Below are 22,525 nucleotides of genomic sequence, written 5' to 3'. Positions count from 1 at the left end.
ATTTGGCACCAAAAAAGAAAAAGGCTGTCTTAATTTTTGGTACCTTTCAATGACTAAATAGTTGACAAACCAGGATATTAACAAGGTAAAAACATTTTAATTTGACATTATTTCAAACTCATATGGCTTCCCCAATAATACTCAAAAGGTAATGATTCGCTGTTAAATAAAAAAGAAAGACAAATATTTTCCAACTTTAGTAAATTGAATAGATACTCCCTTGAATAAGTATTTGAACGTACCCACTCATCCTAATACCTAGGACAAGCAGAACACTCGTCAAAGATTCATCAAAGAAATGCAAAATAGGCCTTATGGGTTTCGGTGCTTTAAATTCCTAACCCAGGCTAGTGGTAAAACTACTATTAGATATTCAAATGCTTATGAAAGGTATGGATGTTAATGTTATCATCAAGAATTTCAAAAAAAAAATATAGACACAAGTAGATTAAATGTATCTATGTTAGTTGTAAACTAGAGAATACTACTACTACTACTACTAATAACTCACTGCAGCACCAAGCCGCCTGAGGCCAACACAGCTACGCACGCTCCTCCTCCAACCTAATCTATTTAAAGCCTCCCTCTTTACACCCTCCCAGGAAGTTCCCATTTCCTTTAAATCCTTATTTATGACATCCTCCCAACCCAGACAAGGACGACCTGCTTTCCGTGTAGCCCCAGACGGTTGGCCAAAAAGGACAATCTTCGGTAATCTGTCATCCTTCATCCGTAGAACGTGGCCTAGCCATCTCAACCTTTCTTTCATTATAGCCCCAGAAAGCGGGATTGAACCACACTTTTCGTACAACCTACTGTTTGAAATACGGTCAGTCAGCCGGGTACCCAGAACAATCCGTAGGCAATTTCTCTGGAAAACATCTAGTAAATTTTCATCTGCTTTTCGGAGTGTCCATGCTTCAGAGCCATATTTGACCACTGTCATCACTGTAGCTTCCAATATTCTAATCTTGGTTTGTAGGCTTATCTTTCTATTCTTCCAAACTTTTTTTAACTGTGAAAAAACACCCTGAGCTTTAGCTATTCTACTTTTAACATCTTCACTGCTCCCACCATCTTTACTAATAATACTACCAAGGTAACTGAAGCTCCCAACCTGATCAATCTTTTCGTTACCTAAGGTCACCTGTTCATCTTCACTTATTCCTAACCTCAGTGACTTAGTCTTCTTAACATTAATTTTCAAGCCTATTTTAGCACCCTGAACTCGTAAAACCTCTAAAAATTCATTCATTTTGCTCACACTTTCATCTAATATGCTTAAATCATCAGCATAATCTAAGTCCAGGAGCGTTATTCCTCCCCATTTGATTCCATGGTCTCCAATTGCCTTTCCTGTGCTCCTTAAGACGAAGTCCATCAAAATGATCCATATAAAGGGGCATAGAACACAACCCTGCTTAACTCCTGATTTAATACAAAACCAGTTGCTAACCTCATTTCCTACCTTAACCGCAGCAGTATTATTCTCGTACATAGCGCAAATCACTTTAATGTATTTTTCTGGTATACCATATAACGATAAGACCTTTGTTAACGCTGTTCTATCAACAGAATCAAAAGCTTGCTCATAATCGATAAAACTAAGGACCAAAGGTGTTTGACAACGAAGGGACTTCTCAATTATTAACCTAAGAGTGAAAACATGGGGTCAAAAAAAAGGCAGAATGGACACGAAATTAAGGGTTACTAAGCAGAACAAACCGTTTTATTTGGTAAAAGGGAACCGTTTTAAAATTTAAAAGTCTCCTGAGAAGGCATATATACAATATGCAAACAAAATGTGGAAAAAACCCAAGTCAGAAAACAAAGAGATTGAATAAAAAAAAAGCATCGAATACTACTACTACTACTACTAATTCATCGCAGCACCAAACCACCTGAGGACAACACAGCTACGCACGCTCCTTATACATCAAAATCTATTCAAAGCCTCCCTTTTTACACCATCCCAGGAGGTTACCATTTACTTTAAGTCTTTCTTTATGACGTTCTCCCATCCAGGGCGATCCAATATGAGAACAACATGCTTTCCATTTAGCCCCAGAGGGTTGGCAGAAAAGGACAATCTTCGAGAGTCTGTCATCCTTCACCTGTACAACGTGCCCTAGACACATCAACCTTTCTTTCATTATAGTCCTAGAAAGAGGGATTGAACCACATTTTTCGTACAGCCTACTGTTTGAAATACGGCCAGTCAGTCGAGTACCAAGAACAATCAGTAGGCAATTTCTTTGGAAGACATCTCACAAATTTTCATCCACTTTTCAGAGCGCCCACGCTTCAGAGCCATATTTGACCACTGTCATCACTGTAGTTTCTAGTATTCTAAGCTTGGTTTGTAGACTTATCTTCCTAGACTTTAAACTTTTTTAAAATGTGAAAAACACACTGAGTCTTGTCTATTCTAGTTTTAACATCTTCACTGCTCCCACCATGTTTACTAATAATACTACAAGCTGTTCACCTGATCAGTCTTTTCGTTATCCAATGCCACCTTTTCATTTTCACTTATTCCTAGCTTTAGTGATTTAACCATCTTAACATTAAATTTCAATTCTATTCTAGGACCCCGAACAAGCATAACCTCTATAAGTTCATTCATTTTTCAGAACTTTTCGTCAAGTATGCGTAAATCATCAGAATAATCTAAGGCTAGGAGACTTTTTCCTTTCCATTTAAATTTGTGGTCTCCCATTGCCTTTCCTTTGCTCCTTAAGACAAATTCTATCAAAATGATCCATCTAAAGGAGGATAGAACACAACCATACTTAACTTCTGATTTAATAAGAAAACTAGCTGTAAACCACATTTTTTAACTTGACCGCAGCAGTATTATTCTCGCTTATATGCCTAATAACTTTAAAGTTGTTGTCTGGTATACCATACAAGGATAAAACCTTTGCTAAAGGTCTTCTATCAACATAATCGTACGCTTACTGATAACCAATAAGACTGAAGACTAAAGGTCTTTGACAACTCAGGCTCTTCAAAATTATCAATCTAAGACTGCATAATTTGTTCGACACATCCTCTACCGTTTCTTAAACCACACTGTTCTTCTCCTAAAACTTAGTCTACAGCATCTCTCAGTCTTAAAAGTATCCTGTTACTAAGTAATTTACTACCTACAGAGACCAGACTAATGCCTTGATAATTATGACACTCACTCTTATCACCTTTCTTATACAGTGGTTTAATTACAGTTTTCCTAAAATTGTTAGGTGCTTCTCCTTTTCCAAAAATCATATTCATAATCTTCAGTAACTTATTTCTAACCTCAGAGCCATCATATTTCAGAAACTTATTTAACAGAGTATCAGCACCTAGCGCCTCATTTTTTTTTTTTTTTTAATCCTTTCAGTACAGTCACTAATTCTTCCTCAAAAAACAAATCTTCCTTGAGATCCAAGGTATGACAAACTTTTTTGGTTTTTCAGGATTTCTTTTCTGGACGTCCGTCTCGGTTTAGCACATCCTAAAAATCTTCTACCGATTTCTCTTTAAGTCTTTCCATATCAGTAATTGTGGCCCTGTTCCTATCTTTAACGTGGACAAGTCCGGATTGACTGCTCCTTTTCAATTTATTCACATGCCAATACAATATTTTACTATTATATCATCTAGCTGCATCTTCCAGATCCTCGGCAATTTTATCCATGATCTCCCCTTCACACCTTCTTAGTTTCTATTTTTATGCTTTCTCCACTTTCTTTAGATTCCTTTTGTTTTCATGCGATCTATCACTCAAATAATTCTTGTACAAGCCCCATCTCCTCTCTATTAAACACAAATCTTTTTCGTTAATATTCCTAGCTGCAGTCCTAACTTTCTTCCCTAAGACTTCATCAGCAACTTCATAGATTGTTTTTCTAAAATTATTCCAACCATCAACCACATTGTCAAACTTTAAACCTTCGAGTTTTGTATTCAACTGTACCTGGAAAGTTTCTTTCGAAATTCTCATCCCGGACTCTACCAACATCATAACATCCTGTGAGGTAATTACCCTTCAGAAATTTCAGCTTTAAATTAACCCTTGACATTACTAGATGGGGATCTTTACTTTTAACATTAATAACAGCACTCAGTATCCTGTATCCTGTATTAATCCTACCAGTCTTCGGTTTAGTATGACATAGTTAATAAGGTTTGCTGTCTTACCATCAAGTGAATACCATGTTAACTTATGGGCCATTTTATGACCAAACACCGTGCTGGTTATAACTATATTGTTATACATACCTACATAATTGCAAAAGTCTGTAGCCATTACTGTTTCTTTTTTCTACACCAGTTTTGCCTAGATTATGATACCATCTATCCCTATTTCTTCCGACCTGGGCGTTAAAATCTCTTAGTAAAAACACCATGTCTCTAATTGGGACCCTAACTATTTGCTGCTGTAGCTGTGAGTAAAATTCATCCAAGTCACTAACATCTTCCTCAGTTGGTCCTACAGGGTTATATATTACTATAGCTGATACTCTGAACTTTTAAACATAAAATGAGCAATTAATGTTCTATTATTAATACCTTCCCTACCTGAACAAGACTTAGCAGCTTTCTTATTCATCATGACCCCTACTCCCTGTGTATGTACCCGACATCCCTTAACAATATTTGGTAATTTTTTCGGTTGATAATTTTGGCAGCTCATTTATTGAAAACTAAACGTTTGGGAATTGTCAAGTTATTTTATTCACTAAAAAACCTATCTAAGTTAGTTTGTGGTTCAAAATTCATTGCCTAAACATTAAAAATCAACAGCTTTAATCCATATTTAAAAAAATAATCGATTGCTATCAGAAACATTAAATTTTTAATTTAACACGTTATTTTCTAGACCTGTGCGATGACTAGATTCCAGAATCAACTTGAGAGGGTAAATGTTTCTTGGAGGGTAAATAAGTTCATAATTTAGAACAAAAAGATAATTCATATATTTTTATTGCATGAGATTACATTACATTATAATTTTTATTAAAAATTTGATTATTTAAGTTGTCCTTATTTACTCTATTAGTTGGCTTAAAAGTAAGCCTGCTATAAATGAACTAGCATTTCTGCCCATTAGAATTCCCATAAATAGTTTATATAAATTATTGTCAAACCTTGTAAGTGTATTAAATATAATAAAATCCCGTAAACCAAGTACCTTGAATAAAAAAAGAGACACATCTCTGGTCCCAGTGCGAAAAAGTTATCTTCCTCTTTGCTCATAATGGGGAACTGTAATTTTTTTAACTAAAGTTTATGGCTTAGGTGATTCCAGTAAAGCAATTTTTATTTTGATCTAAGATCATTTTGTGGGGTTTGAGGCTATTTTTTGAATTTCTATTAAATTTGTTCTCGCAACGAACTTTTACCATTAGGATTAATTAGCTCGAGTTTAATAGAAGTAGTGGTAACCATTTCTAATATACCATTGCCATTACATTCCATCACAATACCATTACCATTCCGAAATCAGCTTCAGATGGCAGTTCTTCCTCACTTGACAGTTTTTTTCAAGACGTGTTTTGAAATTTTCATTTACAACAGGCTAAGGTTTATTCTTTACTAAGTTGCCCTTAAGGGGCAGCCATAATTACCTTGTTTTAACAAAAAATTGAAAAATTCGCAAAATCCATCTTCTCCAAGTATTTTGTATGTTTTGGTGACTCGTTCCACATCGTTACCATGTTCGTTCAACGAATTATATTCTAAAAACCCTTGAAAAAGTAGATAGGTTTTCTAGGGAAAAGCATTTATTTACAGGTAGTAGGATGACTAAGGTTCGGAAGCGATTTTCATTTTTCTTGAAAATACTTTGTTTACCAAAAACAATTTTTCAAAAACTTCATGTTCTAACATAGTTTTCGTCATCCCCTTTAGTAGAGGGGATTAAATGTTTACTATGACCCGTTATAATTTTCTATTGACCGCTTAGACTAGAAATTTGGAAAGATGATAAGCCCTATTTTCGTCCATTGAAAGTTTCATTTTTGGCTTCATGTGGTTTATTTCCAGAAAGGTGTACAGGGATAAAAGGCTGCTGTTCAGTTCCAGACATATCCTTCTCTTCTCTGATTGGACATAGGAGATAACTTTGATGAAATACATCCTCCGTGTCCCCCATCCAAGAAGAGTATTCAAGGTGAATAGTCAGGGCCAAATAAGACTTAATGGCATAAGGTAACACCTTACCTGATCTGCATAATTGTCTGGCAAATCTGTTGTGTAGCCCCATGGAAGAAGGAAAAGCTGGGAGTAGGAGTGAAGAGAGACATACATCTTCAGCTGACCCAAGTTAGCAAGCATTACGTCACGGAGAGCAGCGGTTTCAACTTCAGAAAATGGAGAATCGCCATGGTATGTTTGAGAGCATGTATTGTCACTTGCACCAGGTTCTGAGAAATTAAAATCCGACTTAACTAGATACACAAAGGTTTGTAGAGTAGGCTTCTTTTAATTTCGATTAATTTAAAAAACTCTCCCCACCAGACATATTTTTCAAAGAAAAGTAAAGAGCTCCATAAAGCCAAGAATGAGTAAAAAATTAGTCAAATATCTTCCGAGCCTTAAAAAATCGCAAATCACTATCAATAAATAAATAAAACTCAAAACGAACAGAAATTACAATGAATAGCTGAGTCAAACTCAAAACGAACAAAAATTACCATAAGTAGGGCTGACAACCCCCATTTCTTCTCAAGATCAGCACACAATTTGCACTTTACCGAAAACAAAGTACGTTAAGGAACAAATGTAAATATATGTCAATTAAACTGACAATCCACGGCCATTAGTTTGTTGTTTTTTCTTTCAGTAAAGTGCAAATTTTGTTCAGGTTTTCCAATGGCATGGGGTTTATCAGCCCTACTTCCATTAAATTTTTCGTTTTGAGTCTAACTCTGCTATTTGTTGTAATTTCTGTTGGTTTTGAGTTTCATTTATTTATTAGTAGTGATGTGTGGTAAATTGGAACGCTTGGAAAATTATTTGACTTAATATTTGCTCATTATTGGTTTAATGGTGCTCTTTACTTTTCTTTAGAAAACTTGTCTTGTGGAAAAAAAAATTAAATGAATTTCTGTTAGTTTTTACTGACATAGTCTTTTTCATGGGAAAAAATAATATTGTATATCTTTTCAGTTTTTTTTATAGGAATCCATTGCATGGGTTGCTATTTGTATGTTAGAGCAACTTTTTCAACAATTTTTAACCCTGACACAAACAATATAATTTTTAATTTAATTTTGTAGCTTCTGAAGTTGACCTGAAAAATGAAACTTAATCTCATTCCCAAAAGATTCTATCTATGCTCTTTGACAACTTGGATACACTTACACTCTTTTTATTTATTTACATTGTAAGAGCAGAAGAAGTAACGGTATTATCCCTAAAACTTTCAACTTAATACCCCCAGTTGTTCTCGACATATTGATGAAGTGTCTTATTGGCAACCATGATCAAAAGGCCTTTTGATTTATTTTAAAGTAACATTTAGGTTTAAAGCCTAATGGGCTGATTGCATGATTGTGGGGGACTGACATGCCTAATATCCCTAAAGACATAGTTGCTGGACCATTCTACAATGCTGAATAAAATAGCTGTCTCAAAATTTTGACTGGATGCGTTTGGAAAATGAATGGGTTTGAAAGAAAGGCTGCTTCTCCAATCTCTGTTACTCTTAAGAAGGACACCGGACATTCTCGCTGAAATAAAAGTGCCAGGGGGAGGACTTCTCCCTTCATATATGTAGTAATTACATTTTTTAAAAGTAAAACCAAAGTGAAAACATTTTAAATATATTTTGTTTGCAATAAAGTGCAAATTATGTTTTGGTCTTAAGAAAGTATGGGGGTTGTCAAAGACATCATTTCCAGAACTTTCAACTACGCTAAACAAAACGTCTAGCTTAAAATTTTGATTAAATATGTTTTTTGAATTGACAGGAGTGAAGGGGAGCTTGTAACCCTTCAATAATTTATTAATAATAAAACAGCACTAGTCCTTTCAATTTTCAATCGAGTTAGCCTTCTTTGAAGTTTCTACGAAAAAAAGGCCATCTCAAAATTCCTATCAGATGCATTTCAAGGTAATATGAGGTGTGGGAAGGTATTTACCTTCTGGTCACTCTGAATCTTTCAAAGGACACTAGAACTTCTGATTACCAATTCAGAGCCCCCTCCAAAATTTACACCATCACCCTTTCTATATTATAGGCCATCAGAACATAATTGAAAACCCTTACCCTGAGGGCTGTGAGGAGGGGAAGTTGTCATCCTCAAAGACATACTTTCCAGCCCCTTCAATTACGTTGAACAAAATGCCTATCTCAGAATTTTAATTGGATATGTTTGGGGAAATGCTGGCGTGTGAGGGGTGTTAGTTGCCCTAAAATCACTTTCAACTATTAAAAAGGACAGTGGCCTTTTCAATTTCAAACCGAATGAGCTATTTTTGAAGTTTTTACGGCAACTAATGGCTACCTCAAATTTTCCTTCAGATGCATTTCGAGAAAAAAAAGAGATTGGGGGGATATTCACCCAGTGATCACTCTGAATCTTTACAAGGGCACTGGAAGTTCTGACTATGAGTCCAATGAGCCCCCTCCGAATTTTATACGATCATCCTTTCTATATATACCTTATATTACCTCAGGGTATAACTTACAGCCCTACCTGAGCATGGGTATACGTCACTTCTTCTCTAAGGGGAAGGTAGGGGCAGCCGATTCTGTGATGAAGGGAGGGTAGAGTTAAAGCTATATTGGCAGTTCACAAAACCTCACATTGTCAGTAGGTTCTATCGTACATATGAGATCTTTATTAATAAGTAATCACCAAAAATCTTAAGTCATCAAAAAGCTTCAGCATTCATCTTCATGGATTAGAAATTAATTTTTCCAAGACATTACGGATAATTGCTTCTTGCTTGACTTTTATTCTGTCATTCCCGCTGTTTATTTCCAGATTTTTTAACCATCTACCTTTTTTCAACTGCTCTTTCAAACATCTCCCTCTCGAACCATCTGCTTTTTAAGCCATATCTAGCGTAAATTTGAAGTTCTAGGGGGGAGAATACCCCTCTGACTCCCCCTCCGTAGAACCATACCTTGCATTCTGTGGGGGAGGAGGAGGGTTGTCATACTCAAAGATATAATTTTTGCACCTTTCAATTATGTTTAACAAAATGGTTATCTCAAAATTTTCACTGGATGTGCTTAGGGAACTGGTGGGCGTGAGAGGTGGGTCATTTACCCTCCAATCCCTTTGGAATATTGAACACGGCACCGGTCTTTTCAATGTCCAATCAAATGAGCTGTTTCCGAAGTCTCTACTACAGCAAATTGTCATCTACAAATTTCTATCATATGCATTTTGGGAAAACCTGAGGTACAGGGGACGGTATCCACCTTTTGACGAGTCTGAATCTTGAATAGGGCACTAGAACTTCGAATTACTAATTCAATGAGTCCTCTCCAAAGTTTATACGGCCGCCATTCCTATATGTACCTCATAAGCCTGAAGGGCATAGCTTAAAACCCTTGCCCCAAAGACTGTGTGGAGGGGGGGTTGTCATTCTTAAAGAAATTATTTCCTGACCCTTCAATTACGTTGAACAAAATGGCTATTGCAAAATTTTGATTAGATTGTGTTTGGAAAGTGGTGGGTGTGGGAGCTGGTTAGTTGCCCTCCAATCACTTTTGAGCATTAAAAAGGACACTAGCCCTTTCAATTTCTTATCGAATGAGCTATTTTGAAGTTTTTACGACAACAAATGGCTATCTCAAGATTTCTATCACATTTATTTCAGGAAAATGCAAGGTTTGGGAAGGGGGATATCCACCCTCCGATCACTCTAAATCTTAAAAGGGCACTCGAAGCTCTCATTACGAATCTGATGACCACACTCCGAAGTTTATACGATTATCCTTTCTATATATACCTTGTAACCCCAGGGCATAACTTATATCCCAGGCCCTTGGGACTGTGGGGGAGGGAGTTTTCATCCTCTAGGGTATAATTTCCAAGCCTTTCATTTACGTAGAACAAAATTGCTGTCTCTAAATTTTGATTGGATGTGTTTGAGTAAATGGTGTACATGTGAGGGGGGTTAGTTGCCCTCCAACTACTTTCGACCATTAAAAATGGCACAGACCCTTCAATTTCCGATCGAATGAGCTGGTTTTTTTTTTTTGACGTTTCTACTACAGTAAATGGCCACCTCTAAATTTCTATAAGAAGCATTTCGGGAAAACCCGAAGTGTCGGGGACGGTATCCACCCTTCGATCACCTTGAATTTTAAAAAGGGCACTAGAACTTATTATTAACAATCCAATGAGCCCTTCCAAAGTTTATACGATCACCCTTTCTATATGCACCTTATAGGCCCCAAGAGCATAACTTGAAACCCTTAACCTGGCGGATGTGGTAGGGATTTCATCCTCAAAGACATAATTTCCGGATCTTTCGATTACTTTGAAAAAATGGCTATTTCAAAATTTTGATCAGATGTGTTGATGTGGTGGTCAGATATGGTGGGCATGGAAGGGGGATGTGTTGCTCAACAATCACTTTTGACTATTAAAAAGGGCACTGCTCCTTTCAATTTCCAATTGAATGAACTGTTTTTCAAGTTTCTACGGCAACAAATGACCATTTCAAAATTTTCATCAAATGTATTTTGGAAAAATACGAGGTAGGGGGGGGGGGGATCAAACCTCTGATAACTTTGAATCTTTAAAAGGCACCAGAAGCTCTGATCAGTCCATTCAGCCCCTTGTGAAGTTTATACGATGATCCCTTCTATCTATACTTTATATACCCATAGGGCAAGACTTACACACCTTATCATGAGAGCTTTGGGGGGGGGGGTTGTTATCCTCAAAGACATATTTTCCGTACTTTTCAGTTCCGTCGAAAAAAATGGGTATCTAGAAATTTTGATGGGATGTGTTTGGTGAAATGATGTGCATGGGAGGGGGCTACATGCCATCCTATCACTTTTAACTATTAAAAAGAGCACTCTCTCTTTTAAATTTTTAACCGGAAAAGCTCTTTTTAAGTTTCTATGACAACAAACTGCCATCTCAAAATTTCTATCGGATGCATTTCAGGAAAATACGAGGTCTGGGTGGGGGTATTCACCCTCCGAAAACTCTCAATTTTAAAAAGGGCAATAGAGCTTCTGATTATTATTCCAATGATCCTTCTCCAAAGTTTATACGATCACCCTTTCTGTATATACCTTATTTGCCCCCAGACCGTAACTTACAACCATTGGCTTGAGGGCTGTAGGTGGGATTTTCATCCTTAAATACATAATTTATGAACTTTCCAACTACATTGAATAAAATAGCTTTCTCAAATTTTATTGGATGTGTTCGGAGAATTGGTGGGCATAAGAGGGGGTTAGTTGCCCAATGATCACCTTTGACTATTAAAAAGAGAACTAGCTCCTTCAATTTCCGATTAAATCAGCCCTTTTTGAAGTTTCTGTGACAACTTCTTCGATACGAAGTGCCCTAGTCTAAACTAAAAAATAAATAAATAATACATTGTGCCCACATCGCTCTTTACTTAGGCATCGCTTTTGCACTGCCTATGATTTACACTGCATGATTTACTGTACTTCTACGCTAAGTGACAGCTTTAAGCTTCCCCTTGATTTTCGTTCATTTATTGTCTCAAATACAGGTGTCCTAATGGTTCACAGGTTTTATTTAAAGTATTTTGACCAAACCATTGGAAGTGATATGAAAACGTGCAGTTTCCACAATTGATAAAAAATACGGGCTGCTAAGGAAAGGAAGATATTGAAAACGAAGTATCTTATGATTTGAAATTGATTCAAATGAATTCAAAAGGGAAATAAGCAAATGAAATCGCGTGGAGTGTTAGTTTTGGGGAATATTTTTTATATCTCTCCAAAAATATTTATTTTGCAGTGAGTTTCAGTTAAAACAAATTTAACATGTGAACACTTTGAATTTCAGTGAAACCTGTCGTTTGTAAGATAACCAAATGTCAACACAAAATTCTTCTATGGAAAAACTGATACTTAAAAGTTTTCTCTTATGAAGGTTTGATTTTCTTCTTTTTTCAGATATAAGACATGTCGGCATAATGTATATTTAAATAACTAGGTTCTTAGTAAAGCAGTTTTTTCTCTTTATTAAGGATTTGTGTTTCCTTACCTGACCAATGGAAATCCCAGTTGCGGTTTGGATCAGTTCCAGTACATGTTCCTTGTGTTGGTGCTCTTGTTTTCCGCCAAAGTCTATCCTGAAAGCCAAAAAAGAGTATGAATGGCATGCAGAGAATCTATGCATTTTTACTATCTTCATAAACCAGCAACAATTATTTCTTTCTTCTCGAAAACGGCTCTATATTTTATTGAGCAAGTTTGTATCTTGTGATATTCTCGCTTAAGAAAAACAATCCAGATACATCAGAAGTCTGAGAAAATTCGTTAAGAGCCTTAATTTTGGAACAATTATCTTCAATAATCAAATATCTTTGAACAGACTTAGCATGAAAAGACATTAAATTGTGGAAAGAGCAAAAAACTGGTCATTACAAAAATATTTGTATATATTTTAACAAGGGATTACAACAATTCAAAAGCCTTATACTTTAAAAATTGAAAATTGTTTTTTTTTTTTGTAAGATAAAATTCACTCGCTACGTGATAAAGCTCATAGGTTTGAACGCAACCAATCATATAATGTCGGTAGAAAGGCCCCAAAAAAAACTAAAATTTACAAATGATGATTCGATATTTTGACAAGGGATTACAACAATTCAAAAACCTTAAAAAAGAAAACGAAAAGATTCAAGCTTAGTACATATTATTGTTAAAGATCGGACTAGCTTCAATAATCAAATATTTTTGAAAAGACGTTAGTATAAACATACATTAAACTGCATAAACAGTTAAAAACTAAAAACTAAAAAACAGGAAAAAACAAGTAAAAAAGAAAAAACTAAAATCTATCTATATAAAAATATATTGTTTGTCCGTCTGTTTGTTTGTTTGTCGGTACGTCTGTACTAAAACAAAAAAACTAACAATATATAAAAATATACTGTTTGTCTGTTCTTTTGTCTGTCTATTTGTACTAAAAAAGAAAAGACAGAAAAAAACTGAAAGGAAAACAAAGAAAAAATAAAAAGAAAAAAAGAAAAAAGCTAAAAACAAGAAAAAAACTAAAAAGAAAAAAAGAAAAAAACTTAAAACAAAATAAAAATCATGTACTCTTTCATGATTTACTAGACCAAAAAGATTAAAGTCCCCATTGAAAACGAACCGTTGAATTAGAAATAGGAATAAAACACTTACATTAGTGAAAGTATATTCGTAGCCATCTGGATTAACAACAGGGACAAAGAACCAATCGATATTATCCACCAATTCAGGATGAGCTGCATAATTCTCTACAAGTTCTCTGACAGCGAAGGTCAGTGTAGCAGGGCTGATCCATTCCCGGGCATGGAAAGCTAGAAATAAAATTGTTATAAACCACAAGAAAACCATTAGTATATTCAGGAGGCCGGAGACTGGACAAATTTGGAAAATTATACTAAAATAGTTTTCACACTCGCCGTAAAGAGTTGAACCCTACGCAAAATAGAATCACAGCTAAGCCTTTGAATGAAAGCTTCATAATTTAGATTATTTTCTTATGCAAATATGAAAACGAAATTGCTTAAGGTAAGTGAGTGCGGTCCTTTCAGAAATGCATGATCAGCACAAATTAGGAACAAAGAGGTACTAAGCTCTATAATTTTAGCTTTTCCAGGAAACAGAGTTTTCATAATATTTCCATCTTAAATAAACCCTTCAAAATGCATGTGCAGGCCAAAAATGTGTACCCACATAGTTGTATCTTAGTCCAAAACAAGCAGTCTCAATAACAACAAAAAGGAATCACAGCTCCATGCCAAGACAAATCTGAAGTAGGTCATCTACCCTTCCAGAAAAAACTACTGTGTAAATACTGTGTCCATAAATAGTAAGTTCTATGATTTTTCATCTTTTCATTTGCAAAAATCTTCTGTTGTCCCCATTCAAGACATCTGAACTCTTCAAGCCAAAATATGATATCCAGAGAAGCAATTCCTCAAAGATTTCGCGTTTTATGCTGTCTTGTCGAAAGATATGTATGTATGTTATGTAACCATGGAAGGCTCTTAAGGTTCTTAAAATTAAAATTCAAAATGATCCAAACTTAAGGAAAGGTCGAACAACTTCGGCTAGAGTGGCAAATAAATGGATCCTGTAAATTGTTCAAAGCCAATACAATGAAAGTTTTCTAAGGCAGTAAATAATTACATTTATTTTAATCTATGGAATGTGTAAGTTATTCCAATAAATGGACTAACTCATCTTGTTAGTTTCAATTATCAGATAGACCAGTTCCGTCCTACTTACTTGGCCTAGCTTTGAGTGTTTGTAATCAGTCAAAATTTAGGATTGAATGGTTTTAAAATGATATTTTTTTCTCTTTTCTTTTCATTTTGCTTTTTTTGTGGAGTTTTTGTTTCCCCCTTTTTATGTGCTTTGTTTATGTCAGATTTATTTATTTGCGTTCTTTTACTGATTTTACCTTATGATAAAGGTTTTCACATGTGTGGCTGTAATATCTCTGCTTTTATTACTGTTACTAAAATAAAAGGTTTTCTCTTTATTTTTAATTACATATTCTCTTATTGAAAAATTACCCCTATTTTAATATATTTTCCTTTTGTTTTAAGCGTAGCTCTAGGCCATACAAAAAGTGTAGATTTTGCTTTTTTTATTGATACGGATGTTCAATTTTAAATTTAATTTATTTAGCATCACAAACCGATGTTGTTGAGAAGCGAGCACAAAAACAATGTGAGCAACAAAATCAGTAAAACAATTTTTAGTTTTTAAAATTACTTGACAGGATAGAAAGTTAAAACATTACTTGATGTCGCTTTTAATTCAATTTCTAAATACCCTAATTGCTTCCTTTGCAATTTTATTTTGATCTTTTATGGGGACATTTTTATATGGAGTGGTTCATGTTTTTGTATTTTTTAGGAGACAAGGTTTTAGCTACTCTTCCAAGTCCTCACGATGAAAAAATTTTCTTCATAATGTGTTGTAATGTCTAATGTATTCAATTACATTTGTTTCATTTTCAATTCCCCCTCCCAGGATGTTTTACCGTTCCCCGCATTGTTCGGAATATGCTGCATAAACGTTAGTCTGTTCAAAAGGAGTTGAGTGTTTGTTGAGTTATCAATCGATTCCAAAGGTAACAATCTGACCAATTAATGCTATTTAATTTACTTGATAAGAAAAAATAAATAGACGTACTTCCATCGACAAACATAGCTGGCTTTGTTCCACCTCCTCCAGATGATACCTTAGCCATAATGATATCTCTTCCTTCGTAGCTAGTGCCAATAGTTTGGACCTCAATGAGATTTGGAAAATCTGCAGCAAGGGAATAAAAGAATTCGTAGATCTGAAAAAGGAAAGTATTTTTGTTTGGCTTTATTCATTTAGTAAGGTATCCTATGAAAAAAAAAATTATTCAGTACTTTCAATCAAACGAAATGAACACGAACGAATAAAGAATTTGGCGACGGCTATTGAAAAGTAAAAATAGCAAATAATATCTCAAGAGGCTACCATTTGTACACATTTTGGATAAAGAATTATTTTACCCCATAGTTCAAGAAAAAAGACCTGAATTTACTAGAAACTGAATACTACAAAGAACAACTTAGTGTCGCACCAAGGAACCTTAGATCAACGCAGCTGTGCTCGATCCTCCTTCATTACATTCTATTCGAAGCTCTTCTCTTTACACCATACCAACAAGTTCCAATGTCTTTTAAATCCTTTCTTACGACCTTTACCCGCAATATTCGGAGATATCCTGCTTTTTGTTTGGCCCTAGATGGTTGACAAAAAAGGACGAGCTTTGGCAATCTGTCATACTTCATCTACAAAACTTGTCCTAACAACCTCAACCTTTCTCCAATGACAGCCCTAAAAATTGGCGAAGAGACAAATTTTTCGTATAGCTTACCGTTTGATGTATGACGGGTCAAACAGGTACCCAAAAAAATTCATAGAAAATTCTCCTGGAAAACATCTAACAAACCTTCCTTTGTCTTGCCAAAACAGTGATCTCGTTTTAGAACCATAAATGTCCACTTTTATCACTGAGTACTCTAATATTGGTTTGCAAACTTACCTTTCTACTCTTTCAAACTTTTTTCAACTGTGAAAAAACTTCCCGGGCCATGGCTTATTTACCTTTCACGTCTTCACTGCATCCATCATCTGTACCAATAATGCTAACAAGGTTAAACAGGCTATCCACTAAATCGACCTTCAGTTACTCGACATTACCTCTTCACCTTCATTTATTCCCAGTTTAAGTGACGTAATCGTCGTAACATTAATTTTTAAACATGCACCCTGAACTCTCAGAACCTAAGAAAATCATTTACTTTCCTAACATTCACGTCTAGGACACTCAAATCACAGAATCCAATATCTCAATATCTATTAACCAGAATACATTCTGAAAAGGAGCCTAAAACCCCTATTTAAAATAATACCAGACAGAAAAAAATGCGCCACCGTCATTGCCGAAAGGCTAAAAACATTTAGCCGAGGAGTTACAGTCCTTCTCTCTAAAAATCAAAGAAAATCGTATTATGAGATGTGACCCAATTTTTTCCTGTCGGTAGTAGCATACTTGGTAAAAATCAAACGGTGTCATTTGAGGGAAGAATAGCAGTTTTAGGTGTCGTTCGCGAGAGATATGGGGCTTACTAGAGCCAAGGGTTTCGCCAAGACCTAGAATCTCAGCCAACGTAATGTGTTTGTCTCTTGAAAAAGTTTGATTCCTCCTGAAGCTCTGCGTAGAAATGCCAGATCTGTCTTTGCCTTTAATTTTTTTCCCAGATGTCGAGACATCAAGTTTAACCTTGATATTAACTTTAATTAGAATATTTTTTTAATTTTAGTACGTTTAATAAACTACAGGGAAGATACAACAGGCTCGAATTGCCCAGTAATAATACTGCCACTAAGGAACCGTGGAAGGTTGTCAGTGAGCGAAGAATAAAACAAAATAAAACTGAAGTATTATTTCGAACAACATTGAAATAAGCCACTAAAAATAGGATATATGCCGTATACAAGAAATAGTTAAATAAGAAAATGACTTCTGATTGGAAGGGTACTTACCACGTCCAAACGGTAGTAGTCATCCCAGTTTAGACTGTATCGGGGCGAGCCAATTTCACTTTTGACATTTGATTTCACAGCAGAGTCTTGTATTTTTCTAAAATAACATTAAACACTATAAGTAAAAAGCAAAACCAATAATTTATTTTGTTTAGAGCCTCTAAAAACTAAGTAGGACAGGCTCGTACATAAAACATTCTTTGTCAGTTTTTTTGCTGCAGAACAGATTTATTGTTTCTTTTATATTTCTTAAGGGTTAAATTCATAAATTTATTTAATTTATTAAAATGGTAAGATAAAGCATTTAAACTTTCAAAAGGACTAACCTTGCGTAATGAAAAGTGTGAAGTTGTGAAAAAAAATATTAAAGTATTCTTTCTAAATCAAACCTAGGTTACTTTTCTCATCCTAGTTGAAAGAGGATAGTTTGAAGAGGATAAAGCTTAAAATGAATCAATTAGTTGTTGCTGACTACAAAACTAGTAAATATTTTGGTGAAATTTATAATTTTTGAACAATTTCAGGAGGATAATGGGCTTAGAAAAATGTATAGAAGGTACTGAATCCTCATCGGGACTTCCAGCCTTTTGATTAATGTCTGACCATTTTTATCAAATTTGTAATGCCTTTAAGTTCAATGTTCAAGTGGTTTGCATCTTTATTTGTATCTTTGATTTTTTTAACTTTTTTTAGTCCACTTTTATCGTGTCGTATGACTGATTAGAAAGTTCAGCTGAAGATAAATTTGGGAAAACGCTAATGTATAAAAAATAATTGCTTTGAAATTGATATGACACGGGGTAAATAATAGTTATTCATTATCAAGACCGTTTAAAATAATAGCTGGTGAAATAAAAACTTTCTTATTGACCTACTTTCATACTGGAAATCCCACGGACTTCTTGCTGCCCAGTTCTAACCCGGCATGAGTGCTTCATGCAGACTTGGGCAGATACGTTGGTCCCCTCCTGCTTTAGTATTTGGGGCTATTCCTTTTTCGGGACCGTAGGACTTTCAATAATATAAATAATGCTAAAATTGCAATTTAGAATGTTACAAAGTTAAAAAAAAACTATATTTATTTTACTGACGTACATTTTGACTGATGAATTTAGATGCTGGACGCATCAGGACTTCCAGATACTCGTATTCCAGAGGTAGGAATCTTGAAATTAGATGACATAAAATTTATTTCCTCAGGCAGGAAGGACAGGGTGCATAGGCAGGGAGTAAGGCTCAAAATGAGTAAGGAAAATGATAAGTCTTGCTCAAGATCTGAAAGGATTGATAATGGAAGGCTAGTAGCTCATTTTGTGACTAAAAAGTGCAAACCATCAGCCACACTAAAGTTTTAAGCATTTTTTATAAAAGTTAGTTATTCTAATTAAGCGTTCCTTGTGTTTCAGAATGGTTCTTTAAGAATTCTGACACATGGCCTAATTTTAGCGTAAAACATGGGATATTGAGGAAAACGCACTCCCCTCATAAACGGAATACTTTCTGTCAATTTTAAGTTTTAATGCTGCTCCTTATTTTCAGTCGAAAAAACTTTGTTTTTTAATTTAATTTCTGACCATTTTTCAAAAAATAGTGTAAAGCCCAACTCCGCCTCCATGGGAATCCCCCCCCATGACAAATTTCTCAATGAAAAGCTCCCTATGTAAAATGCTTCCCCCGAGAAATTACCTCCATACAATTTCACCATTGCTCTAAATTCCCACAAGAAGGTTCCTTGCTCACGATTCTGCCTGGAAAATTCTCCTTGGCATACTCTAAATCGAAAAAAGAAATACTAGATTTTATTTAATTTTTCATCATTTTTCAATTCATACCGGAAAGCAACCGTCTCTGAAAAATTCTTACAGACCCCCCATCCTTCAATGGAAAGTTTCTCGCGTAGAAAATTTCCCTATGGATAATTATTTCTAGTGATATTTACCCATGGAGAGTTTCTCCCGCAGGAAATAAGTAAATTATGTATATGAATTCTCGCAAATTTTCCTCTGGAAAGTTCACTCCAAGAAACTTCCCTCCCAGCTAAAAATTCTGCCCTACAAAATACCTCTCCCGACAGAACATCTCCCTTCCCTCGGAAAATGTCTGTATATATCCCAATAATCAATACTATACGTAAACACTTGCAAAAGTCCATAGCTTTCAGCCCTTCCCCGGGCCTGCGGGGGTCAAATTATTCTGAAAGACATAGTTATTCGGTCGTTCGACTGTGCTGAATAAAATGGCTGTCTTAAAATTTTGATCGGCCAAACTTGAGGAAAAAGAGGCGTCGGATGGAAGTCAGCTGCCCTCCAATATTTCCGGTCACTGAAAAGGACACTAGAACTTTTGATTCTCAATCAAATGAGCCCGTCCCAATCTTCTAGGTTCACAGGTTCGATAGATTCACCCCTGGGAAACACAAAAAGACAAACAAAGAACAGATAAACACGTATCCGTGATCTTTCATCTGACAAAAATGCAAAATTCCAAATTTTTGCACAAAGGAGTTTTAAATCTCTACAGTGGGGTTCTCTCATATGTCGAATCTGAATCTGAGTATGATTTTCATTAAGATCATTTGATCCTTTGGGGGTCTTAGGTGTTTGATGTGTTTCGCTTTTTCTACAACTTGAGCAAATTTTCTAAGGCTCGTAACTTTTGATTGGCACCTTTAATGAATTTCATATATTTTGAAAAAACACCACAATTCAATTGCTTTGATGTATTTATTGTTATCAAGACCGTATTTCATAGAGTTTCGGTTACTATTGAGCCGCATCGATCTTTACTTGAAGTTCGTTACCACGAACTGTTTTGATAAAAATCCGAATATTTCGACTCCATGTCCTGGAGCTTTATCGACTGAAAAAAGTGAATGAAGCTAAATTAAACACAAAACATAAAGAAGAAAGTTATATTTTTCCTTTGCATGTTCTGTTTAATTTAGCTTAATTCGGACGTAGAGTCGAACTATTCGAAATTTTCATTATTTACGGTTGAATGGTTTTTTTTCTCTACTGCTTTGTTTAAATATTATACCCACTGTGATACTAAACTGGAGAGTCTAAAATTTGAAAATCTTGAAGATGGATGAAATAATTTTAGAAAAATAATTCGTGAAGGCCCAGATGGTGTATTAGGGAGGAAAGTTAGGAACGCGGCTGAGAATATTAGTGAAGCTGTTTTAAGTTTAATTGAGAGGAAGATGGGCTTTTACAAGAGCTATTTAAGTTATAGATATATATGAAAATAAGAGGAATAGAAGGAAAGTAGAGAAGGAATTAGAATGTAAACTAAGCAGATGAAGATTTGGAAGAGGAAACCACGCAGCATAATAGTAAAATTCTATTATGCAAGGTGAAAAAAATTATTTACTATTACATTTGAAAGATAAAAATTCAGAGGGAACAGTCAATCTGAACTTGACCTAGCTCAAGATAAGAACAGGGTTACAATTAGAGACAAGAAAAGGTAATAAGAATGAGTAATGTATTTATAGAGGTATCCGATTGTCTTCTGTTGGAAGCAAATTATTTGGTACGATGATAGCTTTTTCGACTTAGAGATGCTGTAGATAAAATTTCAACAGGAGAATAGTTTGGTTTTAGGAAGGGGAGAGGATTCATTGACCATATTTTCATTCTAGAATAATAATTGGTAAGTGCCAGCGTCATCAGACCCATTTTGTCTTATAGATTATGAGATAGAATAGCTTTGGTGAAGGTTCTCTCCTTGTTTGGAATACCAGATAAATCTATTAGAGGCTCTCAAAGTATTGAGAATGACCCTCTGGGGGGACGCAAAAGCTTTATAGGGGAGGAAGTTTCAAAAATCAACAATGTTTTAGCAGGTCATAAAAAGATTTGTGAAATTCGTGTAATAATAATCGCTTCCTTTGTAGTGTATGTAATTCAGTATATCTATACATCAAGTACAGACAGCAACAATCAGCATGAGCCATCACAGGCAGCGCAATAGCACTGCTTAAGTAAAGAGTGGTGTGGGCACAATGTATTATTTATTTATTTGTTTAGACCAGGGCACTTTGCATCGAAGGAGTTGTCGCAGAAACTTTGAAAAGTGCTCGCTCAATTGGAAAATGAATGGACTAGCGCCTTTTTTAACAATCGAAAATTATCGCAGGGCAACTAACCGCCCTCCCACGCCCAACATTTCCCAAAAAACATCCACTCAACATTTTGAGATAGCCATTTTGTTCAACTTAGTTGAAAGCTCCGAATATTATGTATTTGAGGATGACAACCTCCCCACCAGCCCTTATGGCAAGGGTTGAGAGTTGTACCCTGGGGGCATATGATGTATACATAGAAAGGATGATCATATAAACTTTGGAGGAGGCTTATTGGGTAGGTAATCAGAACTTCTAGTGCCCTTTTTAAGACTCAAAGTGATCAGAGGGTGGAACCCCCCTCTCCAACCCTCATATTTTCCCAAAATACAACTGAAAAAATTCTGAGATGGCCATTCGTTGTTGTAGAAACTTCGATATTGAAATTGGAGGGAAAGTGCCTTTTTAATAGTCCTTTTTAAGGTACATATAGAAATGGTGGTCGCATAAGCTTCAGAAAGGGCTCATTGGGTTGGTACCCAGAAATTCTAGTGGCCTTTCTAAGACTCAGAGTGATCAAAGGGTGGATCCCCTCCCCACTTCGGGTTTCTCCGACATGTATCAGATAGAAATTTTGATATGGCCATTTGTTAGCGAAGAAACTTCGAAAACAGCTCATTCGTTTGGAAATTGAAAGGGCCAGTGCTATTTCTAACCCCCCCTCCCACACCCACTATTTCCCCAAACACACCAAATCAAAATTTTTAGATAGCACTTTTGTTCACATTAATAGAAAGGTCAAAAAATTATGTCTTTCTAGGATGAAAACCCCCAAAAGCCCTCGGGGCCCACACCTCATATTTTCTCGAAATATATCTGATAAAAAATTTTGAGATGTCCAATTTTTGTCGTAGAAACATCGAAATAGGCTCATTCGACTGGAAATTGAAAGAACTAGTGCCTTTTTTATTATTCAAAGGGGATCGGAAGGCAACAACCCCTCCCCCCACAGCCATCAATTCGTATAACACATCTAATCAAAATTTTGTGATAGCTGTTTCGTTCAGTGTAGTTGAAAGTTCTGGAAAGTTGAAGTTTTGTCTTTGATAACCCCCATACCTTCTCAAGACCAGAACCTAATTTGCACTTTACGGAAAACAAAATACATTTAAAATGATTTAGCCTTATTTTTACTTGTTTAAACA

At 35.4% G+C, this 22,525-nt stretch overlaps 1 protein-coding gene across 1 annotated transcript in view; it reads right to left on the bottom strand.

Annotated features, from left to right (window-relative positions):
- Positions 1-22,525, bottom strand: part of LOC136032420 (carboxypeptidase A1-like) — a 49,184-nt gene that overhangs the window by 6,596 nt on the left and 20,063 nt on the right. Inside the window, exons 7-11 of the mRNA XM_065712730.1 lie at positions 17,255-17,351; positions 15,362-15,512; positions 13,355-13,512; positions 12,210-12,297; positions 6,211-6,413 (exon numbers count right to left, since the gene is read on the bottom strand). Coding sequence (XP_065568802.1) covers positions 6,211-6,413; positions 12,210-12,297; positions 13,355-13,512; positions 15,362-15,512; positions 17,255-17,351 — 697 coding nt within the window. The remainder of the gene's footprint in view (positions 1-6,210; positions 6,414-12,209; positions 12,298-13,354; positions 13,513-15,361; positions 15,513-17,254; positions 17,352-22,525) is intronic.

The sequence above is a fragment of the Artemia franciscana genome, chromosome 10 (genome assembly GCF_032884065.1).
Source record: "Artemia franciscana chromosome 10, ASM3288406v1, whole genome shotgun sequence".
NCBI lineage: Eukaryota > Metazoa > Arthropoda > Branchiopoda > Anostraca > Artemiidae > Artemia > Artemia franciscana.
This window is presented reverse-complemented; position numbering and strand designations above follow the sequence as displayed.